Raw genomic sequence first — 22,001 nt, 5'->3', positions numbered from 1 at the left:
AAGTTTCTGCAAACGAGTCTTACAGCTTTGTGCTGCTAGAGATGTATATCTGAGGAAGTGCATCCGCTCTAAGATGCAACTCTATGTAACATGTATGTATGTTAATTCACTACGACGAAAAAACAATAGTTGATCTTTTACTTGTACGTTAAAATGTATATTTGTGAAAAAAAAAAATTTTTAAAACATATACATAATTATTTAATAATATTTCGCATCATTATTTGGAAACTAATGCCATTGATCAAAAAAACAATCAAACATTTGCTCATACCCGCGCCATCATCGCCGTGAATCAAAGCTTCGATTTCATGTCGCTTGTGCTAAAAGTTAATGCATCTAAAACCAAATACATCTGCCTAACGCCATGCGTTGTGCCATTGCTCTAAAATACATCCCGGCTTATTTGCTCCGTTGCAGAACACATCACATTTTGATTTAAGATGGTCAAATACTACTTGTTGAATGTCTTTTACAGCCACTTACTAATTGATTCATATATTTTATTTTTATTTTTTTCCATCGATTCTCCAGGCGCTGCCATCGCACGTGAGCGTTGCGACAGTCTTCCATCCCGAAACCGGACAACCAGTGAAACCAGCACCCACCAGCAGCAGCTGATCATGAACAGCGGTGGAATGCCTCCGCCGCGTACGATCCCATCGGCCAGCTTCAACCGACCGCAATCGATGATCGTCAACCGCCAGAGCCACAGCCATAGTCCCCCGGTGCATTCGTCACCACTGAGCCCCCCGTCCGGTGCATGCTCTACCGGAAGCGATGGGTCCTCGTTCAGTATTGACGAACCGGACAGCTACAACAGTTCACACACTCCGGATGAAGGCAATGGCTTTCCCAAGGTCATTAAGTGAGTCTCGCCTTGATCTTTTGCCATGCTTCGGATGGAATCACGCCATATCATTAATATAACAACATCCTATCTCTTCTATGTATTCCACTTCTTAGTCATCTCAGCTCAGGTTGCTCCATTCCGGAAGAAAATTCCGAAGAGTACATCAACAACTACGGCAAGGTTCCTCTGAGGCCTCAGATGCAGCATCGGTCGATGGACGAATTCGTTAGCCACGTAAGTTTTTTCAATTGCGATTCCACATCTATTCAATACTCTATTTTTACGTTTTCAAAATTCAAAATTTCGATATTCAATTGGCAAATCTAATCCGTTTCGGAATGTTTTATTTTTTGTCTCTTTCAACCTGGCGCGTGCTAAAAAAAAATCTGGCCTCGAAATTCAAAACCGAACTATTCGACCAAAAATTATATCACTCGCCACCATCCCTGGCCGTATACGCATGGTTTACATCTTCTACAACTACTACCACTGCTACAACCACCACTACTACAAATCCAACAATATAAACCCAATTGCCGCCAAAACAATCTACCACAACCTGCCCAATAGTTAAAGCACAGTTATAATTCATTATCGCTTCCAATATCACAGGCGATCAGAAGAGGCAGTCCGGCACCGCCGGCAAACATTGTCGGTTCGGTTGACGGCACCAGCAACTACATGGAGATGTGCAGCCCGTGCGGTAGCTCACCGGGTGACCCATCCGGTAACAGTGGCTACATACCGATGTCGCCGAGTACGGACTTCCCCAGAGGGTAAGTATAGATGGTGGGAGGGCGAAACTTCGGAGAGCATTGTGATTATTAAGGTTATTCATTTTATGCTTTTTATCAAAGCATAAAATTAAGATAGCACCTGATTAATAAAGAATTAAAAAAACATTACCAAAAAGCGAGTACATATACGATCCGGTATCGGATACTGGACAGTTAACTATTTTTCATTGTTGCATGTTCCTACCGGATAGCTAATAGCCAAAATGTAAGCAATTTGCTGTTAAAGTGCAATTTCAACATTGACTGGTGAAATTGAATTTTTCAATAGTTAAATGCATTGACAACTATTGATTACAATAGTTGTATAAAATCTTAGAGAATTTACTGATCGACTCATACCAGAAACTCTGGAGTCCGTTGAAGAACGACTGAGCTATAAGATGTCGTACTTGGAATATTTGTATTCGAAGAGGTCCATAGATTTGACCATCTGTTTTTTTCACTGTCATAGACCCTCCCTCCTCCATGGGCCCTCCTTAGCCGTGCGGTAAGATGCGCGGCTACAAAGCAAGACCATGCTGAGGGTGGCTGGGTTCGATTCCCGGTGCCGGTCTAGGAAATTTTCGGATTGAAAATTGTCTCGACTTCCCTGGGCATAAAAAGTATCATTGTGTTAGCCTCATGATATACGAATGCAAAAATGGTAACTTGGCTTAGAAACCTCGCAGTTAATAACTGTGGAAGTGCTTAATGAACACTAAGCTGTGAGGCGGCTCTGTCCCAGTGTGGGGATGTAATGCCAATAAGAAGAAGAAGAAGACCCTAAATTTGATATAAAAAATCCATTTTAAAAGTTTTTGAAAATTTGACTGCTTGGCAGTTAGCTCACAGGTTGACAGCTCGGCCAAAGGCTCGGCCCATAGTGAAATCAAGTTAGGGGTGTTTAATATGCGAAATTATTAGGATTTTCGAAATTGATTTTAAATAGCTCCCGTGCTCCAAAATTCATGTAATTTTGCATTTAGGCTCAGTTTTTATAATAGATTCAAGATATGTAATAATCTCAATACCCCTAAAAACCCAATTATCGCGCTCAATATAAGAAACGGATTTGGTTTCATCATATATCAACTCAAAAAATCAACTAAACTAAACTAAAATAAGGAAAGAAAATGTGAATCAATATATTATTTTGCGTCCTCTACAATTTAAGTGGATTGGAGAGTTTTGGGTACACGATTTAAGTAGTGTAGATTTGCTCGACTAGAGCGGAAATAAGTAAGAATAAGAACTAGAGGAAATGAAAAAGTATTTGAAACTCGCGGTGTTTAGACGTGTTTAATTTCCAATAAAGTCTAAATTTACAGTCCACATTGTTTTTTTCATTGACCATCCGAAGAACATTTTGGTCCTTCGAGCCGGATGTTAGATTAGTGGATGAAAAAAGGATTATTATTTATTTATTCAGACTAAGGCCGAAGTGGCCTGTGCGGTATGTAAGAGTCTTCTCCATTCGGCTCGGTCCATGGCTACACGTCGCCAGCCACGCAGTCTACGGAGGGTCCGCAAGTCATCTTCCATCTGATCGATCCACCTTGCCCGCTGCGCACCTCGCTTTCTTGTGCCCGTCGGATCGTTGTCGAGAACCATTTTCACCGGGTTATTGTCCGACATTCTGGCTACGTGCCCGGCCCACCGCAGTCGTCCGATTTTCGCGGTGTGAACGATGGATGGTTCTCCCAACAGCTGATGCAACTCGTGGTTCATTCACCTCCTCCACGTACCGTCCGCCATCTGCACCCCACCATAGATGGTACGCAGCACTTTCCTTTCGAAAACTCCGAGTGCGCGTTGGTCCTCCACGAGCATCGTCCAGGTCTCGTGTCCGTAGAGGACTACCGGTCTAATGAGCGTTTTGTAGATTGTCAGTTTGGTACGGCGGTGAACTCTATTCGATCGAAGCGTCTTGCGGAGTCCAAAGTATGTACGATTTCCAGCCACTATACGTTTCCGAATTTCTCTGCTGGTATCATTTTCGGCAGTCACCAGTGAGCCCAAGTACACAAATTCTTCTACCACCTCAATTTCGTCACCACCGATGCCAACTCGCGATGGGTGGCTCACATTGTCTTGTCTTGAACCTCTTCCTATCATGTATTTCGTCTTCGACGTGTTAGGATGTAGGCTTCCTCCATCTTCTCAAAGTTACGTGCCATAATATCTATGTCGTCGGCGAAGCCAAATAGCTGGACGGACTTATTGAAAACTTGTGCCACTCGTGTTAATCCCTGCTCATCGTATTACCCCTTCCAAAGCGATGTTGAATAGCAGACATGAAAGACCATCACCTTGCCGTAACCCTCTACGCGTTTCGAAGGGACTCGAGAATGCCCCTGAAACTCGAACTACGCACATCACCCGATCCATCGTCGCTTTGATCAACCGTGTCAGTTTATTCGGAAATCCGTTTTCGTGCATTAGCTGCCATAGCTGGTCCCGATCGATTGTATCATATGCGGCTTTGAAGTCGATGAATAGATGATGTGTGGGCACGTTGTATTCGCGGCATTTCTGCAGTACTTGGCGAATGGCGAACACCTGGTCCGTGGTGGAGCGTTCGCCCATAAAACCCGCCTGGTACTGCCCCACGAACTCCCTTGCAGTTGGTGCTAGTCGACGGCATAAAATTTGGGAGAGTACCTTGTAGGCGGCGTTCAGTAATGTGATTGCGCGGTAGTTGCTACAATCCAGCTTATCGCCCTTTTTGTAGATGGGACACACGACACCTTCCATCCACTCCTGCGGCAAAACTTCCTCCTCCCAAATTTTGGTAATGACCCAGTGCAGCGCTCTAGCCAGTGCATCACCACCGTGTTTAAATAGCTCTCCTGGTAGTTGGTCAACCCCAGGGGCTTTGTTGTTCTTCAGCTGGCCAATCTCCTCCTGGATTTCCTGGAGATCCGGAGCCGGTAGAATTATGTCCTGCGCGCGTTCTCCCAGGTCCATCACCATACCGCCATCTTCGTCTGCCACATCGCCATTCAGGTGTTCTTCGTAGTGCTGCCGCCACCTTTGGATCACCTCACGCTCGTTTGTAAGAAGGTTCCCGTTTATGTCCTTACACATATCAGGCTGTGGCACGTGGCCCTCACGTGAACGGTTTAACTTCTCATAGAACTTGCGTGTGTTATTAGCGCGGTACAGTTGCTCCGTTTCTTCACGGTCTCGATCTTCCTGCTGGCGCTTTTTCCTCCGGAAAATCGAGTTTTATCTGTTCCGCGCCTGTTTATATCGTGCCTCGTTCGCCCTCGTGCGGTATTGCAGCAATCTCGCCCAAGCTGCATTTTTCTCTTCCACTAACTGCTCACATTCGCCGTCATACCAGTCGTTTCTCTGATCCGGGGGCACCGTGCCAAGTGCAGCGGTTGCGGTGCTACCAATGGCGGATCGAATATCTCTCCAGCCATCTTCAAGAGATGCTGCGCCTAGCTGCTCTTCCGTTGGAAGTGCCACTTCCAGCTGCTGCGCGTATTCTTGGGCTAGTCTACCGTCTTGTAGCCGCCCAATGTTAAGCCGCGGCGTCCGACTTCGACGCGTGTTGTACACCGTCGAGAGTTTTGAGCGCAGGCATACTGCAACGAGGTAGTGGTCGGATTCAATATTCGCACTGCGGTAAGTGCGGACGTTCGTGATGTCGGAGAAGAATTTACCGTCGATTAGAACGTGGTCGATTTGGATTTCCGTTTCTTGGTTAGGTGATCTCCATGTGGCCTTGTGGATATTTTTGCGGGGAAAGAAGGTGCTTCGGACTACCATTCCGCGGGAGGCTGCGAAGTTTATGCATCGTTGGCCGTTGTCATTCGATACGGTATGCAGACTATCCGGTCCGATGACCGGTCTATACATTTCCTCCCTTCCTACACGCAGAAAAAACTACGTTAAAAACAAACATATTCTAGGTAAATCCAAATATAAATTCAGTTTGTTCTGGCATCAAAAATAAATCTGTTTGGAACAAACATATTTTTGCATTTGAAGCGAACAAAAACTTTTTATTAAATCAAATGTGCGTTTCAAGTTGTTTTAACCAGCTAAATGTTTGGAGCAAACATGGATATTATTGTTTTGGTTCGACCCCTCATAATATTTTCTTATCAATTCTACCAATTTTCAGCATTTGACTACCAGATTCCACAATTCCAAACGTTTATATTTCATTTACTTACCTTTCTGTACCTGAAAAACATCCCTATCCTCAGTTTGGAAGCAAGAAAACATATGCTTTTACTTTTGCTCCTGCTCCTCTGCTGACTTCCGATCGGATCCGATCCGAACTCGAGTTTTTGTTTACTTTTGCAAGAGCGAGCGAGGGGCTGTCCACTAGTGTATGTATAAAACAAACAGGAATTCAATTTGGTTTTAAAAATAAATATGTTTGATTCAAACATATTACCATTTTGGAAATAAACATGTATATTTTTGAAGCAAATGGATGAAATTTGTATCCGTGTACCTGTGCGTTCATCTTACCGATGACTCAGCTTGCACATCCTTGCGTTGATTGGCTGCCACCCAATCACGCGTTGGCGCATCTTACCCAGCACTATGAAGCCGGTTCCCAGCTCGTTGGTGGTGCCACAGCTTTGGTAGAAGGTAGCTGCTCGATGCCCGCTTTTCCACACTTTCTGTCCTGTCCAGCAAATCTCCTGCAGCGCCACGACGTCGAAGTTGCGGGATGTAATTCATCGTAGATCATCCTGTCGCAACCTGCGAAACCCAGCGACTTGCAATTCCATGTTCCAAGCTTCCAATCGTGATCCTGTATTCGTCGCCTAGGTCTTTGCCGATTATATCGAGTCGCATTATCTCTTATATTGTTCGTAATGATTGGTTTTCTAGGCGGCTTATTGCACGCTAAAAATGAACTACTCAAAATTGAGTCAAATCCGACTCATTTTCATTAAAAACGGGACAACTCAAAATTTGAGTAAAAGATACTACTTCAATAAAATGATGATTTCGCGAAAGTTAAGCTTGGCCTTCCATCAATTTTTAATACGACAGATGCGAATCAAGTTTATCTATCTATCTAAGTGCATTTTACGACAAACAGACTCCTAGTTTAAGTGCAATCATCATTTTATTGAAGTAGCATCTTTTACTCAAATTTTGAGTTGTCCCGTTTTTAATGAAAATGAGTCGGATTTGACTAAATTTTGAGTAGTTCATTTTTAGCTTGTGGGCCTGCGCAAACCTCCTGTCTCGTCGGAGGGCCGTCGTGTCAGGGCTGTTTAGCGTCCCACCTAACACCAGGACTTGGGCTTGTGCGCTTTGAGCGGCACACGGTCGCTTTGGTGGGGCCTACTTGCGGATACATGCAGCTTTTTAAAGGAATTTAACAGGGCCCACTGTCAAACCCCACCACATCCTAGGCAAGCCCCACAACTCGCAGATGGCCTGGGGAGGGATCGTCAAGCCCTTGGACATAGTCCCTGCTGCCCGCGATTTACAACCCTGGTACTCCCTTATCTAACAACGTCTGCAGAAGCACCTGACAAAACTGAATCGTGTTCTATAAGTATCAAAAATACATATGCGGATCATTTTTGTTTAAGCTACAAGAAAATAAGCTAGGAAGCTTGTTGAGAGATCGCAATCTATTTTCGCCGAGCTGTCATATGTTACAAAGATGCAACGGAAGACATCTCTTCCATGGCAATTGGGTTTTTTAATTTTGAAAAACATGTTGTTTTTTTTATTCATTCGATAGAACACCTTTTTCTGAGCTACAACATATTTTTTTCACACTCATAGACCCTACCTTTGATGTTTTATATCCATTTTAAAAGTTTTTGAAAGTTTGACTGCTTGGCAGTTAGCTTACAGGTTGACAGCTCGGCCCATAGTAAAATCAAGTTAGGGGTGTTTAATATGCGAAATTATTAAGATTTTCGAAATTGATTTTAAATAGCTCCCGTGCTCCAAAATTCATGAAATTTTGCATTTAGGCTCAGTTTTTATAATAGATTCAAGATATGTAATAATCTCAATACCCCTAAAAACCCAATTATCGCGCTCAATATAAGAAACGGATTTGATTTCATCATATATCAACTCAAAAAATCAACTAAACTAAACTAAAATAAGGAAGGAAAAAGTGAATCACTATATTATGTTGCGTTCTCTCTTACTTCAGTGTATATGAGAGTTTTGGGTACACGATTAAGGTAGTGTAGACTTTGCTCGATTAGAAGGGATTTAAGTAAGAATAGGAACTAGAAAAAAATGAAAAAGTATTCGAAACTCGCGGTGTTAAGACGTGTTTAATTTCCAATAAAGTCTAAATTTACAGTCCACATTGTTTTTTTCACTGACCATCCGAAGAACATTTTGGTCCTTCGAGCCGGATGTTAGATTAGTGGATGAAAAAAGGATGCACACAGAATTCACCAGCAACGAAGCTCCATTATTTGGATAAGGCGTTGGTCGGAGAATCGAAGGGGGCTATTGATGAACAGACCCTGAAAGACAACAACTACGATGGTGCTTGGAGGATTCTAACTGAGCGGTATGAGAACCTTCCGATGGTGATTTATGGCCACGTCACGAATCTATTGAATTTGAAATCAATTGCTGAAGAGAATCGTTTGTTGAATTTTGAACGTTGATCGACGACTGCACTAAGAGTGTGGAGTCCCTGGAGTTTCATAAACCCAAGATGGACAAGATGTCCGAGCCCATTATAATTGCGCTGTTGACGTCGAAGTTAGACCCGAGTACCCGAACATGGTAACCCGAGCAAAGCTTGAGAGCAAATCGATAACTAATTTTGTTGTTGTGAAATCGCCTAATTTTGATAACTCCGGATGATATCCTTTTAGTCGTTTTAACGGTTAAAATAAAAAAATGTATAGCAGACAAATCTTACTGTGACATCAAATTGAAAACTATTTCTGCTGTCGATGAGAGCAAATCGAAAACTGATTTTGTTATTGGTTTTGAATAACGGAATAAGTAATCAGTTTGATTATGATTTCATTTTGATGTTGATATCAAAACTTAACCAACATTCAAGGAAACGATTACATTTTTAACTTCCTTGCGAGCAAAACTTTATAACAATGAAAACAAAAACTGTTACACTGAAGAACCAGGCGCCTACTATCACTAGCAGGATCCACACTGTGACGGTTCCAAAAGAGAATGACGGGTGTCTCTTGTGTGGGAACGCTCATCCGATCGACACATGTGGAGCATTCAAAAAGTCAAATATTGATTAACGCTATACAAAGACGAAGCAACTGGTATTATGGGAGGGCACTCGAAGAAGCATCATGCCTTAATGCATCCCGACGAAATGAAAGTTGTTCCACTTGCAAATATACAGCCACCTGTGGCAGTGCAGGACAAGAGTCCTACTCAACCGTTGACTGCGGCGAAGTGCAATGGCTCAATTGCTCCAACGCAGACGAAGCAGATATTGTTGCTGTGGTGAAGGTGTTCGATTTCAGTGGAGAAGTGCACGCACATGTGCCGTTTACTACTAGATTCCGAGGCAATGGCGAATTTCATATCAACAAGAATGGCGGACTGACTGCCCCTGCGAAAGGAGAGTGTTAAAGTTCTTATAGATGGAATAAAAGAGCTAAATTGCAATCTAGAACAACCAGCTTCGAATCGTCATTGGATTATCTGGTCGTCCCTCGAGTAACCGGTGCGCTGTCAGCAACAAAGATCGACCCGAAGAGCTGTTATATTCCCGAGGAAATAATGCTAGTTGATCCGAACTTCTAAGAGCTTATAGGAGATATTTTTCAAAGTGTTGCAGGAGGTAATATTAGATTACCCCCGAATCGACGTGTTGATGACTAGTCCGATCCGCTTAGCTTCCCTCTTCAGTTTGATGTAGGCTTCCTCCATCTTCTCAAAGTTACGTGCCGTAATATCTATGTCGTCGGCGAAGCCAAATAGCGTTTTGCTGTCCGAAACAAGAGAAATCACGCACTGAACTCTCCAACCGCTAGGTTGAGAAGGGCTCCAAAGCTCAATAATTAATTATTTAACTTTAATTCAATCAACTTTGAACTATGAGCTCCTAAATGTAATATTGATTCAATGAATGAAATGCTGAAAGAAACCAAAGCGAGTCAAAATGATTACAATGGATACGGGGGATACCACGTAAATTCCAAAATTCGCGTAACGCATTAATTCCGAAAATTGCGTCAATCCCAAAAATCGCGTAAAAACGATCTCATCGAAAATTCTTCCCTTACTTCACTTACTAATAATACCGTTGTCAGAGGGTGACAATAGGTCAAATGGAGGTAAAAATTGATCTCTGTTTCAGGTAGAGTAGAGTGGGGCAAGAGTACGTTTTCGATTTTTTTAAGTTATAAAAAAGATAATTTAGCAGCACTGCATCAGTTTGACAGGTATTCTGACCAACCATTGTCATGTGTAATTGTAAACGATTTGAATAAACAACAAGGGAGATATGAAGTTATATAATTTTTTGATCGTTTTGCTAAAAATAATTGTGATTTCGCAACTAGTATACCCTTACCATATATACGTTCAATCAAATGAACCTTATACCATTTCGATAACCTATTGTATAGAGTACTTGATGGTGCAAAACACCAATTCGGTTGGTTTTCCAAATGGTCAAAACTATTAACTTAATAAATTTTGGGGCTGTGGGGCAAAAGTACGCAGTAACGGGTGGGGCAAGAGTAAGCATATGAACCTTCAAGTTCTGATGTCAAACCCGTATCTTCGGTCAAAATGAGACTACTTACGAAGCGTAAAGATCCACAACAAAGAAAAAAGGGACAGAAATCGAAAATTATCACAAGTTTGCCTTTTAAGGATAAGCTGAAGTCCCTTGGGACTTAGGGAACAAAGCACTGAAGCGAAATAATGAAATCGTATTAGGTATTGTTTTACGCCTAAACATAATCCATTTAAAACACAAATTCATATTAATGATTATTTCATTTGATCAAAAGAAACATCCATAAATTACGCAACGCATAGCTAGGAGGGGTTTGCGAGATGTAAGACGATACATGCATTTATAGAGGATTCATATAAAAAGTGTAAGATAGAGGGGAGGGGCGATGAAAATAAAGATCAATAACATAATTCTTATTTGTGTTAATATATACTTAAAACACATGATTGAAAAAGTGCGTACTCTTACCCCACCTGATGCGCACTCTTACCCCACCGGTGCACTATGGGGAAAAGGGTGGCCATTAAACGGAAAATTTACTATCTCCGATTTGTCTAATTTATATATCATATGAAAGTATATACCCTAGATAAGAGAATCGGAAAATATTGAATCATTGTGTTTATTCAGTCGAAAGTGGCTGGTGAAGTGAAAAAAGCTGATAAAAAAACGAGCAATGGGTAATGTTTTTAACATAACCGCGAGTAAACGTAGGACTTATTTGATCATAGGTATTTATATTGGAAACGACAACTTCCATGCTGTGTAGAATTATTAGCAATTTGTTTATTCAAAACTTCTGGAAATAAAACTAATAATACATAATTAGAATTGATTTATTTCTAACTATTAAGCCCTTATTTACTCAAGCAAATGTAGGGCATTTATCTTCAATTTTATTCTTCTTCATCCACCACCGCTGCTCTCGCTGCCTCAGCCATCATCGGCCTCTAGCAGTGAACTCCGAGCGATGCGATGGGCGATTGCATCAATCGCAACCAACATCACTGCATCCGACCATCATCAAGCACAGAATGACAAAGAAAAATGCGCCCACTTCTTTCATGCATATTCGCAGACCCACCGGCAGTTCTACCGCTAGCGATTGCATGCTGTGTAGGTAAACACAGCTATAGAACGAACGAAACGAAAAATGCGATACCGATACCGATACGATATATCGGGAATCGATATTTTCCCTCCGATTAATCGATATTTCGTATCGATTTTTTTAAGTTCGATATTTGACTGTATCGATTTTTTCTAGCGGATATCGGATTTCGATTTTTTGAATTCCAAAAATATAGCACATTAGGCACAATCTGTTAAAAACTGCGAAACAGCGAAACTTTGATGTGCGATTCGATGACCTGAAATGAAAAATCTAAACTAACCCTGTTTTTTTTTTTGCTCGTGCTTTTAATTTTTCGGGCGTATCGATATATCGGAATATCGATGTTTCAACGCCGATATTTTTCGGCATCGATTTTTCGACAATAAAAACATCGATTCGGCAGTATCGATATTTTTCCGAAAAACGCCCATTTCTACAGTACGCGCTGCTGCCACAAATTGTAATGACTCGCACACGGCAGGCACTGCTTCTTTTATAGGACAAATAAAATCTTGCGGTGGATCCGAGGGCCCGTGACATAACGCATTCTGATGTCCGTGTTAGGAATGCACGGAATTGGTTACATATGAAATTTTTACTGGCTTTGACAAGAATGGAAATGTTCGAAAGCTTATCGTTAATAATCTTAAGTTTTAATGAAATAGGCAAAATGGTGGAGAGTGTCGGAGTCGATTGATATATAAATCTTAAAAATCCATCGAAAGATAAAGGCGCTATTAAGGTTTAAAATCTTCCCTTCCAGCGTAACGCTTTCAATTTCCAAAAATCTAAATGACACCCAGTATAGTACAGAAAGACGTAAGTCCTACGTCAAAAAAATCATAACTAACTTTGATTTGTATGTTATGAAGTCATTTTTTCTCCAAATATAAAGTTTTATATACCATTTCAAAGCTTGAAACTTTAGCTTTCCGATAGATTGGTTTGTTTTGCATGTGAAGTTTAATATCAAAAAGTTTTTTTGTTAAATATCTTGGCTGTGCATATGCACAGCATATGTTTCGAAATGGACAAATTGATATGAAATTTGCGAAAAGAATCACGTGTCTTGGAGGGACTGAACCCTCAACCTCCTACTCTCTAGATAGGTGATAACCCCTACACAAGACCACTTAAAGGTCACGTTTGCGGAAAAGCCATCAGAATCCGAGTACCAACCTCCACCGCGGTTAGCTCTCTTTTTTGCAAATTGAATATCTTTCGGATGCTTGATTTGTCCAATCTCCACATGTGCTTTACTATTGTATACCCACAGCCAAGCGAGTGCACATTGTTTATTAAACGAGAGGATCGCACTCCATGCCCCCCAGGAACTGTCTGGGCGGGACGGTATAGAATGCGAATTCAATCGCCAAGCAAGCCTTTGGCACAGCAGAGTGCGATTGAATTCGCATTCTATACCGTCCCGCCCAGACAGTTCCTGGGGGGCATGGAGTGCGATCCTCTCGTTTAATAAACAATGTGCACTCGCTTGGCTGTGGGTATACAATAGTAAAGCACATGTGGAGATTGGACAAATCAAGCATCCGAAAGATATTCAATTTGCAAAAAAGAGAGCTAACCGCGGTGGAGGTTGGTACTCGGATTCTGATGGCTTTTCCGCAAACGTGACCTTTAAGTGGTCTTGTTGTGTAGGGTTTATCACGCCTATCTAGAGAGTAGGAGGTTGAGGGTTCGAGTCCCTCCAAGACACGTGGATTCTTTTTCGCAAATTTCATAACAATTTGTCCATTTCGAAACATATGCTGTGCATATGCACAGCCAAGATATTTAACAAAAAAAATAGTTTTCGTACGGCCGAGTTGCCGAATAATATGCAATTAATCAAAAAGTTGTAAAAGAAAAACTTTAATTATCATAACTCTTTGCTATAAAATGGTCCCGCAAACCTAATGTCCCCAAATGTCCCCTGATCTGTAAATGGGGGATTGAAATATAACCCTAGTACCACCTTCTACTGAGTGATTTGCTTGCGCATATTTGCGCGTTTACGAGAACGCTGCAATCAAAGTTTTCTTGAAAATTGTGGTTTTTATTCTCTACACCTCGTTATGATTAGAAAATGAAAGACATTATTACTAGCGATATAGTTGTTTGCTATTTTATGCATGCTGTATTGAAAAAAAAAACAAAAAAAATACCGAATTTTTTTTTTTAAGAATTGTTTTTTTCGCGGGTGACATTTTTTGAAGGGTTAACGATGGCCCTTAAAGGGTTAAAAAAGGTTCTTAAATATTCCTGCACATAAAATATGTTGCATAGAAACAGTTTTCATTGAAAAAATATTTTTGGCCACCCATTTGTATGAGAATTCCCCATAGTGCGGTGGGGTAAAAGTGCGTTTTTTAGGTGTCTTGCAATAAGCTTTCTGCTAAAACGAATTTAATTAATTTCATTATTTTTTCCAATGGGTAACATAAAGGAAGAGTATACAAATCGTTGACATTGAATTGATATGCAGAAGTTTGCTTCATAAGGGCCTTGTGTTCGATTGAAAACTAAGTGCGTACTTATGCCCCACTCTACTCTACTTACATAGAAAACTAAATTATAAGAGACCTTTTCGAACGATTTTGTTATCCGTCCTTGAAACTGTCGGTAGGATCGATAACCCATTCTCACCCCCGATAAGGGCACTTTCATTAAATTTCTCACATCATTCTAGTCGTAGAATAGGTCTATCTTTATTTTGCTAAATAATTTAAGGACATTTTATTAATGCGCAACAGCCAGCAAACATCAGTGCTCTCCGAAGCCGAGATACTTTACCCAATGAAACTAAACACTGTCCATTAATCTCGTTTCAGCTTGTACAGTTCCAGTGCGCACTCTCGTACCTCCAGTTTGGCGGAGGACACCGTTGACGCTTATGTTCCTATGGCGGCCCCAGGTCACAACACGGAAGAATACGTGGACATGGATCCGTCGCACAACAGCAGTAATCGCACGATTGCCCCATCGAGTGGTTTTGCGGCGACGATCAGTCATGCTGCAACAATCGGTGGCGGCGGCGGCGGTGGTGGTGGTAATGGTAATATTAGTTCGGCAGCCTCTAGCTGCAGTATTACGTCGGGCACCCCTTCGACCGATATGCGATTCTCCGGGTATCACCTGGACAAGGTTGAGGCTCGATTTACTCCTAGTGAAGACGATGAAATGGAGCGACCGTTGCGAACGTACTCGGTAGGCAGTCGACTGGAGCATAACAAAAGAAAGCTGCGCGTGGACATGCTTAGCTCAGAGGGTTCTTCAAACTCGAGAGTACGAGCATTTTCGGTAGGTTCGAGAGCTAAGGTTCCACGGTCGGATGTCTATAAGGGAAGTGGTGCACCAATTACTGCTCCACTTTTATCTGCGGGTAGCTCTGGTAGCTTGCAAGAAACCAGTAGCAATAGCGGAAGCATTACCAACTGTGTCCCTGGGCCAAGTACGAATACCAGGGGCTCGAGTTCGAGCATCAATGAAAGCAGAACGGGAAAAAAATCGTCAAGTGCCCCGATGCTGGCAGCAAAGCCACATGGATCGTTTGATCCTATAATGGATGATCTGATGGAAATTGATTTCAGTGCTCCTTCATTCCACGCAGAACCTGATGTCAGTAGTAGCACTCCGCAAAAGGCTTCAGGAACAGAGGATTACATGGAGATGACAGCGGGAGGAAACCAGAGAAACACGGGATATGTCGAAATGAAGCCAGGACACATCCCACCTGTGAACACGAGTGTCCATGAGGAGAACGACTATCTGGATATGCGACCAGGAGGAACACCATACGAACTGAACCTGTCGACGAAAAGCAAAAGCTCTCCGATTAAGATCAATTCACCGAAGAAGTTCAATGGCGGTGGAAATAATAACAATAACTACCTGGAAATGTCCCCACGGATGATGGGAACATCGTCTTCGTCTTCCTCGTCAGCGACAAACCGTAAACCCACAGTACCTTCAGAAGATTACCTCAACATAAGCCCGCTGATGATGACAAGTGCTGGAGGTGATAGTGGCAACGAAGAGAAAATGATTAACGAAGAGGAAGAAGATGAGGAGGAAGCGGTTGCGCCGAGCAGCGCGCCTGAAGTCTACATGGAGATGTCATGGAGCCAGCCCAAGACTAGTCTTAACCTAGAATGCACTAAACCAGCATCGGATGAGTATATCAATATGGATTTTACTCGTAAAGAAGTCAGTGGAAGCTCTAGTGCAATGGAGTCCCGTTTAAGTTCGCTACCCATCGCAATTCAGTCAGGAGGCCCTGGTCGTACATTGCAAGGGGACACGATGGAACCAAAGATAGGTGGAGCTCCATCTTATTACCTTCCGTTAAACCCCTCGGCGACGCAGCAGCGGCATCAGGTCTCGGCACAAATTGGGTTCAGTCCTAAGCAAAACAGCTTACGATCGCGGTGCGATTCGAGAGATAGCGGAATTGTTACACCTTCTGGAAGTCAGGTCACAATTTTCCCGTTCAGCCCAGGAAGCCCTATCAAGTCGTTTGCCATGGGTATCGAACCCAGTGCAGAGGAGCGAAAGTGCTATGTGGACGGAACTACGGGCACATTGCGTATCAGCGAAACGGATGAAGATAATAGTGAAGAATCGAACGAGTTCCTAGCAATGGATCAGCAGCAACCATCGCAACCGAAAGATACTGCGGATAGCAGTAAACTGGAGGATCTAAGTCATAACTATGCCGAGTTGAGTATAGGTCACCAACAACAGCAGCAACAGTCTCAGCAGAAGCCTGAGAAAAGTCGTCCAAGTTCCTTCAGCAGCACCAAAAAAGCAAATCTAAGTCTAATTCTCACAACATCGACTAATACTAGAACAACACCAACCATAACTGCGATGAAATCTGCTGTGGAATATCCAGATTATGTTAATTGCACACCGGTGACCACTCCAGTGGCGACCAAACCAACCACTCCTATGGCAGTGGATGATCAAGCCGGTGATTACGCTATAATGAATCCAGCTAGTCTCAGGAAGCTTTCTAGCACTTCCCAGTCGGAACTAGCTTCGACAGAAAGTGGACTTCCTCCGCTGACCAAAAAGTCCAACCAGATTTTCAAGCCGATCACTTCGAGTCAAGATGAAGCACTTCTGAAGAAATCCAGTGGAGTATCGCCCAAACCAGCGTTCACACGACATTACTCGGAGCGTCGGGCTGGCACATCTGGTATTGACTCCTCGGGATATGAGATGCTGCAGCGCACTTCACGACCGAACAGTGTTAATAGCGAGAAAATCAACAACAAATGTCCTCCATCCGCAGGTTCGACACGCCCCAGTTCGGCCAACAGCGATAGGCTTCCCATCATATCAGCTACCTCATCATCCGCTTCCTCAACTTCAACGTTGTGTGAGAGCAAAAACCAAAGCCCCACAGCGTCTAGCACGATGATTGCAACAACGACAACTACAGTGACTCCCGGCGTAAGGCCGGAATCCGTTACCTCGCTCACCGATCCGCAAATCATTTCGAGACCACCCTCTGTAAGTTCGGAACGCGAGCTGCACTATGCCAGTCTCGATCTTCCACCCAGCACAAACCCCTTATCAGTGGCGGCGCCAGGTAGTGCGGTAGTAGTGCCACCAAATCGCATGGAAATTGACCTTGATAGTTGTAACGCGGCCGCAGCAAGTCGCCCTGGTGGACCTGACTCGTTAAATTCCAGCCCTAGTCCCAACTCCGGATGTACCTCGCAACAACAGACTGGTTCTGCCTTCACGTATGCTCAAATAGATTTTGTCCGCTCGGTTGCACAGGCCCAAACCCAGCAGCAGCAACAACAGTCATTACCCAAAAGCGGCCAACAGCAACAATAAAAAAAAATGAAGAGCACAGGAGATGAAAACACATTCTTACATACACACTGAAAACTGCCAATCTGAAACAACAGAAGAGCCCCTCCTTTCAATCGTAAGTAATAGCGGTTAAGCTGCGTGAGAGATGTAAATATACAACACAAGAACTACAGCATGCAGGCATGGACACACTCCTCGTGTGTGTATTTTCTTATGCAGTAGAGAAACTGCAGAACCTTGGATTAGGACAGTTCTTCGTTACCGTTTGTTTGTTTTTTTTTGTGTACCACTATATCTGAATAGATGGAACCGAGAAGGAGAGAGGCGTTCTGGCGGACAGTAGTGTATGTTCCGAGAGAAAGCGAGAGAGACAGCCTGCCCAGCTTGGGCGGGTGATCGCGATCGCGATGGTTATTGAAGAGAGTGCCGCAGTAATACCTAAGCATGTCGAACGTTATTTTAAAACTAGTATTTAAGCAAAGCATTGATGGACACGAGAAGGAAGAGAAACAGAAATATTCCAAAAATAGTTTAATTGCAAGGAAAAAAATGAAACAAAATAAACAAAACCCCAATAGATTACACAGACCCAGAATGAGCAGCCGACAGACAGGAGAAAACATACAGTTGGAACACATTGAGATATAAGATGAAATTTCAAATGCCAAAATAAGCTTTACTTGATTTTCTTGTTTTTGTTTACGTTCATCAAAGAATAGGAGAAAATTACACGATTATATAAAGATTAAGGTAAACAAACACACACATGCATACAGTTAAAAAAAACTTTAGTTGGTAAGTAAATTAATTGAGGGTAATGCGTAAGTATAGACTAATGTAGTAACGGGAGGAATGAAAAAAAAACTATAGAAAACTTTATTTTTTATTAAGATTAAAATCAACTTTTTAGCCGATAAGGAGGATAGGTATAGTCGAAAAAATATAACTTATACAAGTTCTAGTGTCTACAGATTTTCCTTCGTTCTTTGGGTTGATATCGCGATTGATAAAAGAAGGCCGCACCACATGCTACGATGGATATGATTCCTATAACTCAACGCATCTGAAAGTGCGAAAACTAAATGGGAGGTTCGCAAATTTGTGCTCTTACTTCATTCTATTTATTTAGCTCGTTTATTTGAAGGCTCGATCGCCGTGCCGCACTCAACTTTACAGAGCCAATAACATTGTCACTACTATACTATAACAGTGATTGTTAAAAACTTTTTACACTTTGATTTTTCTAATTCCAATAAAATTCCACATGAACTCGTGGCGAGTGCAGAGGTGTTCTCGGCTTGCAGTGGAAAAGTGACTGTATCATCAATTCCTTCAAATACTCGTTAGGTTCAGAAATCTCGCAGTTATTAACTTTGGAAGTGCTGCGAAGCGTTACCATTCATCTATTCGTATATCATGAGGCTAACACGACGATACTTTTATGCCCAAGGAAGTCGAGAAAATGTCCTAGACCAGACCAGGAATCGAACCCAGCCACCCGCAGCATGGTCTTGCTTTGTAGGTGCGCATCTTACCAAACGGCTAAAAAGGGCTCCTAATGGTGAACGATACACTTTTGAAAATTTCTCGAACGTCTTGCACGAAGAATAAAAAATAAACCCTAGAAAATAAAAAAAATTGCAATAATCCAGCAATGAATGAGAATTTTCAAACTTTTAATATGTTGAAAAAAAAAATATTGAAGAGATCACGAATTGAAAATTTTAATTTTGTCCGAAACGTGTTCAGATCGACTTTACGAAGAAAAATAGTGATTTTGAACGAAAACAAAAATTTGGGCGTTAGAGGGTTAACTTTAGGCTGAAGTTTCGAAAGTAACAAAATGAATCTTAATTCTCCAAGTTCCACAAGCGCTTATCTATTGAAGCGGATATAGATCAAATGAATCTGGTGAAAGCCTTGACTAATTTGAGCTTTGTTCCAAACGAAATGAAACCAGAAGTGACAATGCGCGTCTTTTTTCTTTCGGCATCCTTTAATTCTTTATTCGATAAGGTTTCGTCGCCACGAGCCTCTGGGTTTGCTTCTGCTGCTATGTAATACCGGATTCCAATATCGAGCAGATTTCGTTTCTGTTTTTTCCGTTAGCTGTGGGTGACAGACCCTTCGAAATTTAGTTGTGATTGTAAGAGATTGTTGTGACATAAGAATTATAAAAACGTAGAAATCGGTTGATTGTAGCTTCTGCGTGATCTTTACTGATACACATCACGTCTCATCGGCGTACACCAACACACATATTTCAGCTTAGTGTCGAATATTCGAGATGTACATTGGCTTACCCTAATGGATCTTTAAATGTTTTGTAAACCCGCAAAAGCAGCCCTAGCCTTTTGAATCCGTGCTTCTAATTCAATCACGACGAGGAACAGTAGCGATGATAGAATACTCTTTGCCTCACACCTGCGACAACCCGGACGTCAATCTCGTTGCACAAATTTTCTGGCACGTCTTGTCTTATGTTATAGACAGGCATATCCCGCAGAAGACAATCCGCGATGGCTCCCGTGTTCTTTGGAAGACTAAAAAAGACACTCCCGCTCAAACAACACTATGGCAGGCTCAACTACGAATACAAACGCTCGAGTAAGATCTCTTTCCAGCGATAAGAGCAGGGATTACAGTAATATTTCGATTTTATCACCCCCAGTGAATTTTGGGATGATAAAACAGAATATGTGACAATTTTTTTTTTCAATTTTTTTTTGGGTTGCAAAACCGGGTCCAAACGTGATATAATCGGGTCAACACTATATATTGAGGGCTCCGATTACATTCAAAATACTATTGGTTTTATGTAAATGAGCAACGCAAGAAGAATGGACGAATTATCGGCCTTGTCACAACACGATATCTTCAGTCTGTTCTCTACCAAGTTTGCCAGCGTTGTTTTTTTTAAACGCTACCTATACAGTTTTATTACTCAAGAAACACAACATCTTCCTGCTTTCTCCACTTCAATGTATATTCAGCTTTCTGTGTCAACTGATTTGTTCCCATCAGGGCCTCTTTTCAGCATGGCGAATCCCATGCTGGAAAGAGGCCCAATTGTTCCCAGTCTACAAAAAGGCAGCACGTCAATAAGTACCAGGGCATTACTTCATTGAGCGCTGTTTAAAAAATGTTCGAGCAGGTTGTTATGAATCTGATACCATTTCATTGTAAACAGTATATGAGCGATGATCAACATGGGTTCATTGTCGGTCGATCCTCCACGACTTCGTATGTTATCGAGAGTTTATTAGATTTCAACGATGCAAATTGTGCTATCGAAGGTCTTCAGAGGTCTATGCAGATCTCAAAATATTCTGAAGATCCGCTCATACACAGATTGCGTTGAGCTGTTCCGCCAACTCGACGTCGTCGCTAATTTGTGTTCATTGAATCGGATGGCAATACTCTGCCTAGCTATTACTATTTGTCGAAATAAAGAGCAGATTATTTTCAATTATGAATTACGAAAAACGATAATCGAGCGTGTGAATCACGTGAAGGTTCTCGCAATTATCCTGGACTCACAACTACCTTATAGGCAGCACATCGCATACGTCGTTGATAAGGCTTCAAGGTCGCTTGCAGTTGTGTTTCGAATGGCGAAAACGTCCTCCGATGTAGGGTTACTGCTCCTGGACTTCATCTCATAGCTCCGATATTGGTCTCACGAAAAACAAAGCAATGAAAAGGTATTTTGTTTGTTTATTATTTTTGTGATTTTTTTCAGCAGTGAGCATGCATGTTAGCAAAAAGAAGCGACGAAATTGGTGCGGAATTTCTTTGTTTCGCTATGAGATGAATATATGTACAGTGAGATGGAAAACGGAACAGTTCCCCTATATTGCTTTAAATCGTTATATGTTTTTTGCGCGTCCCACTTGAGTACCGTTCAGCTTGGAACCCATACCACAACAACGTTGTGGAACAATTAGAATTAGAGTTTCCATTTCCCGGCCATTTTCGTTGTCCCGGGATTCGGGATGAACTGGTTCGTATATCCCGGGAAATCCCGGGATCCCGGGATTTTTCGATGTTTCCTTAGAAAACTCATTTTTGATTTAAAAACGATTTTATTCAATTTTCAGGGGTAAAGTTCATATTTTAGAAAGGACAGATAATACAGATTTCAAATTGGAACTAAATTCAATTCTAATTTGAATCGATTCTTTCGAAAAAAACTACTTCAAGAAGCAAATAATAATATTCACGTTTTTCTCCGAAGGTAGAGTACCCTTTTGGAATATATGATCGCCGAGTCCGAAAAGAAGTTCCCTGGCGGTTGAAGTCGGCTTGACTGTTTGCATTGTTTTGAATATGCATTGGGTTGAGACAGTTGCTGGGATTGCATTCAGTACCCTAGTGACGAAAGATGGAAGATGCGCAGTAGAATCGTACTGGGCCCATAAACTATTGGATATATGGGAACCCCCTCGCAAAAAAAAACACAATATTAGAGTATCCTCCAACCCATGGCAAGCTACTAATTGATACTTTTGCCAAGAGCTGCAGCTCTTCCTAATCTTGAACAGATCGCTTCCTAATCTTGATGTTATCGCCAATAAAGTTAATTGTGTTCAACGTAATCGCTTGCTGCGATAAAGATGAATAAACTCAATTATTATCGGAGTTCGATAATTTAATGGAAGTTTAATAATTTAACGATAATTTAACGGAACTCGATAATTTAACGATAACGGATTAAAGTTGGTATACAATTTT

General features: G+C 41.9%; 1 protein-coding gene across 3 annotated transcripts in view; it reads left to right on the top strand.

The window, feature by feature from the left end:
* LOC134212214 (uncharacterized) overlaps positions 1-18,233 on the top strand; it is a 730,451-nt gene extending 712,218 nt beyond the window's left edge. For 2 of the 3 annotated variants that reach the window (XM_062689869.1, XM_062689870.1), the window contains 4 exons: positions 535-868; positions 967-1,087; positions 1,424-1,629; positions 14,270-18,233. In XM_062689869.1, the coding sequence (XP_062545853.1) occupies positions 535-868; positions 967-1,087; positions 1,424-1,629; positions 14,270-17,288 (3,680 nt within the window). In that variant the 3' untranslated portion in view covers positions 17,289-18,233. The remainder of the gene's footprint in view (positions 1-534; positions 869-966; positions 1,088-1,423; positions 1,630-14,269) is intronic. The other variant, XM_062689868.1, reaches the window with a different exon arrangement.
* Positions 18,234-22,001: the final 3,768 nt, after the last annotated feature.

The sequence above is a fragment of the Armigeres subalbatus genome, chromosome 2, assembly GCF_024139115.2.
Source record: "Armigeres subalbatus isolate Guangzhou_Male chromosome 2, GZ_Asu_2, whole genome shotgun sequence".
In the NCBI taxonomy this organism is placed as follows: domain Eukaryota; kingdom Metazoa; phylum Arthropoda; class Insecta; order Diptera; family Culicidae; genus Armigeres; species Armigeres subalbatus.
This window is presented reverse-complemented; position numbering and strand designations above follow the sequence as displayed.